Source organism: Mustela lutreola, chromosome X (genome assembly GCF_030435805.1).
Source record: "Mustela lutreola isolate mMusLut2 chromosome X, mMusLut2.pri, whole genome shotgun sequence".
Taxonomy (NCBI): Eukaryota; Metazoa; Chordata; class Mammalia; order Carnivora; family Mustelidae; genus Mustela; species Mustela lutreola.
The window spans coordinates 102,868,601-102,874,726 of NC_081308.1; the positions used below are offsets into that span (position 1 = coordinate 102,868,601).

A 6,126-nucleotide genomic window follows, 5' to 3' on the forward strand; every position below is an offset into this window, starting at 1 on the left:
GGATCCCAGGGTCCTGGGATCAAGCCCTACATCAGGCTCTCTGCTGAGTGGGGAGCCTGCTTCTTCCTCTCTCTCTCTGCCTACTTGTGATCTGTCAAATAAATAAAACTTTTTTAAAAAAGTTCATTATCACCAAATGAACTTTGATTTTAAAAATCCAATTAGCTTTAGTTGTTTATTATGTTCTACAGTTATGGACTTGTATCACTTCTCAGTCTTTTGGCTAAGAACAAGTATACAAATACAGACTTGTAAAAGAAAACTGGCATAGAGCAGCAGATAAAGATGCTATTTAAAAATGTACTATAGCGGGATGCCTGGGTGGCTTAGAGGGTTGGGGCCTCTGCCTTTGGCTCGGGTTGTGGTCCTGGGGTCCTGGGATTGAGCCCTACAGGGAGCCTGTTTCCCCCACTGTCTCTGCCTGCCTCTCTGCCCACTTGTGGGCTCTGTCAAATAAATAAATAAAATCTTAAAAAAAAAATTAAAAAAGAATGTGCTACACCCACAGGTATGACAATAACACATATATTCACTTCCCACGAGGTGTAAGAGCCATTAGCCATATGGGGCTTCTTAATTAAAATTAAATAAAAATTCAAAAATCAGTTCTTTATTCAAACTGGCCATGCTTTGTTTTTTTAAGATTTTGTTTGAGAAAGAGCATGAGTGGGGTGGGGGGAGGGGCAGAGGGACAAGGAGACCCCCACCCCCCTCCCCAGAACCTGACCGGAGCCTAAACTAAGGCAGGCAATTAAGGCACTGAGCCAACCCAGGTGCCCCCTAGCCACAATTTACATACTTGGTCGTCAAGGGACAGTTCTATCATTGCAGAAAGTTCCACTGGTGAGCTAATAGGAGGGGGAATTCAGTACTTCACAAATCAGAAACGCAACAGCAGTACAGCTCAAAGGCCTCACGTTTATTACCAAACCAACCCACTAGTGCAGAGCTATAGTAACAGAAAAATCTTTCGCTGATAAATGGTATCTATTGGCCAGGCAGAAAGGTGTTTACAGGGTGATGGAATAGAACACATGATCCTCAAGTAGCTTAATTAAATACGTGGTGCCAATTAGGTGTGTCATCACATGATGTGGGACGCCTTAGAGACCCAGCTTGGTTCTCCTCCAGTGCCTCCTCTTGGAGTTGTACCTGCACAGAAAGACACTGCTGGTTACGAGGGCAGTCTGACCTCAATTCCGCTGCCCCCATTCACCACAAACCCTGCCTTGTCAGTACCATAAAATCCTCAAAGCCGACGGGTCCCTTTTCCCTTCCTTTAACAGGTTTGGCGCTCTCTCTGGAGAGTCAACAGTGATTTGCTAGATGTGTTTAAGAACTCATCAATTCAAATCTTTACCTCTCGAAAGGATTCCAGGCTAGGAAAACACACTGGTTCTTAAAGGGAGACTGGACCAGTGGGGAAGCTCTTGCCCCTCCCAAGAATACCCCCACCTACTTTGGATTCATACCCCGGGGGCTAGACCCAGACACATTTCTTTCGAACACTCCCCAACTTCATCCAAAGCAACATTTCTACCCATGGGTCACCCACAAGTAAAAGCCCCCACATTCATTTTTATGAAAGGTCAACACCCTCGATCATTTCAGTATCAAAGCAAGAGATCTGCAGGGCTAAGGCTACCTCAGAATTGTCCGTGTCACTCGGTCACGACTTTACCCTCATGAAGGCAAAATCAAACAGGACTGACACAGATTTTCTTTCAGCAGGATAATGTCAGTACGTCCACAAAAGGAAGCACTGTAATTGCAACCTGCTTTTAATACACCTTTAAAAAAAAGATTGTATTTATTTATTTGACAGAGAGGCAGGCAGAGAGGGAGAAGCAAGCTCCTGGCTGAGCAGAGAGCCCGATGCGGGGCTCAATCCTAGGACCCCGACATTGTGACCCGAGCCGAAGGCAGAGGCCTAACCCACTGAGCCACCCAGGTGCCCCTCAAAACACTTTTAAAAAGCTGTAAGACAGCTGACTTTAACAGAAAGATCATTCAACTGTTGCCAGTTCCTTGGGGCTGAGTTGTACACTTTTAACCACACATTTTTTTCATACTGCACAACACCCAAGAACAGCAGGTCCCACCACCAGATGGGCGTATGACAGAGAAACCCATGTTCACGCCAACACATTAAAAAGGGGCTTTACAGAGTGTCAGGGTGGCTCAGTCGTTAAGCATACGCCTTTGGCTTGGGTCATGATACTGGGATCCTGGGATCGAGCCCCACACCAGGCTCCCTGCTTAGCAGGGAGCCTGCTTCTCCCTCTCCTTCTGCCCCTGCTTGTGTTCCCTCTCTCGATGCCAAATAAATAAATCTTTAAATAAATCAAAGGGCTTTACTATGGATGGCTGAGATTCTCAACAGAAACCCATCATGTGCATACAAGGGCTGAGCTGCCAAAGTAACCATTTGGCCAAGCGAATGGTTTTCTCAGCATCATTCTGATGGCAACACCAGGGGTTTTACAATCCAGCTGCAGTTCTAATCTATTAATATAAATATAAATGATGGAGGCCGGTGTTCAGTATACAGTAACTAAAGGCAGCAACTAACTGGCCTAGAAGGTGAAAGAGTATGATTTTCACTTGTCTTTGTAACCAGCTAGAAGAATTAAGGAAACAGGCCCCCACATTCACATCTTGGTCTTCAAACCAGCAAACTATTCCCACTTAGACTTGTAATTTAATCAAATCAGAGTCCATACTGGAGTCACGATCTTGGCATTCCTCAGCTTCGAAGTCTACCTTGCGAAAGGGACCCAATGGCTAGGCCCGCTCTATGGTCTCAGCTTAAACAAAAAGGCTTTTCAAATAAAAATTTTGGTAACAGTATTTGCTTCCTCTTCCTTTGTGGTCTTTTGGGCTCACTTATTTGGGAAAGCCAGAAAAATCTACTACTTCATTTTAAACCAATCCAAGTTCTGGAAGGTGTTTAACTCACAGGGGCTTGTCACTGGATGCAAGCCCTTGAGCAAATACCACCAATTTTTGATGCTTATTTTTCTTCTTTTGGAGACCTGTCTAAAGGTACACCTGGCCCCCCAGAGAGCAGTGAGACTGAAAGGTGCACCGGAGACCTGAGTTTTAGGTTTAGCTTTGCCTGTTAGCCTAGGTGACCCTGGAGGCCCTCTGTAGCCATTTGAATAATGTTTTTTTCCCCAAAACCATCAATTCAACTTCTTCTGCAGTGGAGAGCAATCACCCAATCTTTCAAAAAGATAAACACCTCAAGATGGACTGAGTGAGCAACATGGTCTTCCCCACTGTGATGAGTAAGGAGGACAGCCTTCCACCTTACCTTCTGGCACAGACTGAAAACAACAGGAAATTAACAAATACTGGCATGTCTACCCGGAATCCCAGCTGTGGCCCGGGCTGCCGTACAGAAACACGGAGGAAGCACTTTGTAAAAACGACCACAGGGCAACCCTCTCGGGTCCCCTCCCTCCTCAGGAGCTTTGTACTATCACTTTGCTATCACTCAATAAACCTTGCTTTGCTGCCCACCAAAAACCTAATTACCTAAACATAAAATAAAATACAACAGCAACCACAAAAACAAGCAGGTGGTTGTGGGGGTCCTTACCTGATTTTATTACCAGTTTTCATCCGAATCCACTGGGGAATGGGACGATTCTGCTTTTGTTTCTTGGCCAGGAATCGCTTGATCCTGAAAGTCTTGTGAGAAGACTGGGAAGGAAATGTAATCAATTTAGACAGCAACACCGAGAGCTTGCTCCACTGATTCAAAGTCAGACGCCCTCAATCCACAAACATCTGAATGCTTCACCTATACCAAAACCAACGTTCTCAATGCTAAACTCATCCTTCCTTTGCTTTGTTCCTCACAACTTCTGGAGGCAGATACCATAATCCCCACCGTTCGAGTAAAAATCAGCAATAAAAGTCAGGAAAGCAAGTAACCCACCCCAAATCAGAGTATTAACGCACAGAGCTGGGATCCAAACCTAGATCATGCATGCTCCAAGGCTAGGATAACTTCCAGTTGTCCCTGCTGTCACCCCAGGACCCAGAGGACCATTGGGGATGGCTGGAGAACTTGGTTTTCTCAAAAGAGCACAGCTTTTTGTCAACCAGAACAATCTAGCGCTTGCAAGTCAAGGAGTTTCAGTGCACAATGTTAAACAGGGATAGCTAACCACACGGAGAGCGCATGCGCCAGAGCGAGGGGCGGAGCAGGAGGAGTCAGTGCCCAGGCAGAGCCGATTCCTCGCTGAGGGCGGAGCCAGATGCAGGCCTGGACCCCAGGACCCTGAGATCACGACCGGAGCCGAAATCAGGAGTGGACCGCTTAAACGACTGAGCCACCCAAGCGTCTCCCGCCCCTATCATTTCGGCATTAATTCTACTCTATTAAAATATATTTTCAAGGACGACTTTCCCAATTTCTCATTTCATTTTTTGCCTTTAAGAGCTTGGGTCATCCAAGTCCAACCTCGTCCACTCCCGCTCCTCCGTTTGCCGTACAATCCGGAAATGGCAAGAGTGGTAGTCTCAAGTCTGGCTAACGTGGTCCAACACACCCTTGCACCTTGCATAACAGGGGGCCATTATAAAGAAGGCAAAGACTACATCCTTGTCTCCCAGCTCACTAGAGCAGCTGTAAATTTCCTACCAACTAAAAAAAACCAGATACCGATCCCTCTCCATACCCCGAAACATACAGCAATTTTAATTTCTCAGAAAACGATCACAGGTAAAACCCACGACCACAATTGTCCGCAGCGGGCATTTTACTAAGAACGCCCGAATAGCACGCAGATCCACACCGCGGCACCCCTTCCAGGTGCTTCCACGGGGAGATGCTAAGTCCATGAACAAAGCACTAACAAGTCCCGTAAGCTCCTAACGTGGTATGATCCTGGGCGCCACCTTAAAAAACTTCCAAAAAACCAGCAGACCCCATTCCCTTCTCGATGCCTGGCACATGCGGCGGGCACCCCACTGTCTGGCCACGATTTCTGGAGTGGACACCCCTCCCCACCCCAGAACCACAGTTCGCTCCAGAAGGGCGAAGGCCAGTGGGAAGCCCTGCTAGCCGGGGCGGCGCACAAAGCACCACCCCTCGGCCCTCGCATCGCCAGAGTAGCCAGCCCCTCCCCAATCCCTTGCTAGCTTCCCGCCAGGCCCGCGGGCTGGAGCGGTGGGCCGTACTCGACCTTCCCTGGAAAAAGGGCTTAAAAGGGCCCCCGCACCTCGATGTAGAGTGCGGCGCCGGCGAGCTCGCAGAGACCTCAGGTTTCGGGAACCCACCCCAGAGCCGATGGGAACGGATGAACTTACCATGGTCAATTAACAGCGCGCAGCACACAGCAGGATGGCGGCGAAAAAGAGAAAGGAAGAAACGGCCGGAAGGACGTATTTAGAAGACGCAGCGGAGGGCGGAGCTTAGAAGCCAGAGCGAGGCTCAAATCCCCCGCTCCGCCCCCGCGTTCGTCCGCGCTACCGTGGGAATTTGGCAAACCGGGTCTGTGGATGAGAAAAGGGATTCCCTTTGCAACACTTCCGTAAGTGCGTTCCTCGGGAGCCTGTCAGTGTGCTAAGGACACCGTGCTTCGTGGGTGAGGCCCGCAGCCCGTGGTAGATGCCACAGGGGGAGCCCTTCCCGAAGGCGGAGGGAGCAGAGTGGGTGGGGCTAATGTCCAGGGCGGGCGGGGGAGACGTCACGTCCGAGTACAAGGGCCTCCGGTCCCGGGCTTGGGAGGGAGAGACCAGAGGGCTAACCTCCGCAGGTTGGCCCGGCAGCACGCATCTCGGCCCTGTCTTGATCTGGCCGGGCCGCGCTGGACGGGAAGGGATGGTGATGATGGAGGAAGCAAAAGACGGCGGCGGGGGCTGCTCTAGGAGGGTCCGGTAAGCCCAGGCAAGAGGTTGCTAATCGAGGTCTGAGCGGAGAAAGTTCGGGACAACCTTTAACTTGGCTGCTAGGAATGCCAGGCTTTTAACCCACTTTGCAAAATATATGGGAACTAATGGCATACGTTTTGGATGTTAATGATCCCCGTGTTCGTGGTTTTTTTTCTCCACATTTAAAAAACAAAAACCTCTCTGCATTTGCAGTCACCTCAAGCGGTTTTGTACCAGTAG

At 48.9% G+C, this 6,126-nt stretch overlaps 1 protein-coding gene and 1 non-coding gene across 2 annotated transcripts; both read right to left on the minus strand.

The window, feature by feature from the left end:
- Positions 1–904: 904 nt before the first annotated feature.
- RPL39 (ribosomal protein L39) lies at positions 905–5,668 on the minus strand. Its single transcript, XM_059157893.1, has 3 exons — positions 5,323–5,668; positions 3,605–3,708; positions 905–1,152 (listed from the first exon to the last, which is right to left on the minus strand). Exons 1-3 carry the CDS (start codon positions 5,323–5,325, stop codon positions 1,104–1,106), a joined length of 156 nt encoding a protein of 51 aa, XP_059013876.1. The 5' UTR covers positions 5,326–5,668; the 3' UTR covers positions 905–1,103.
- On the minus strand, positions 1,651–1,782 carry LOC131822397 (small nucleolar RNA SNORA69). Its single transcript, XR_009350256.1, has one exon. It is a non-coding gene; the product is annotated as a small nucleolar RNA SNORA69 (small nucleolar RNA).
- Positions 5,669–6,126: the final 458 nt, after the last annotated feature.

Coding starts and splice junctions, on each gene's coding strand:
- RPL39 (XM_059157893.1), bottom strand. Junction 1,153..3,604: donor AAAACTGGTAATAAAATCAG/GTAAGGACCCCC, acceptor CTTTCTGTGCAG/GTACAACTCCAAGAGGAGGC.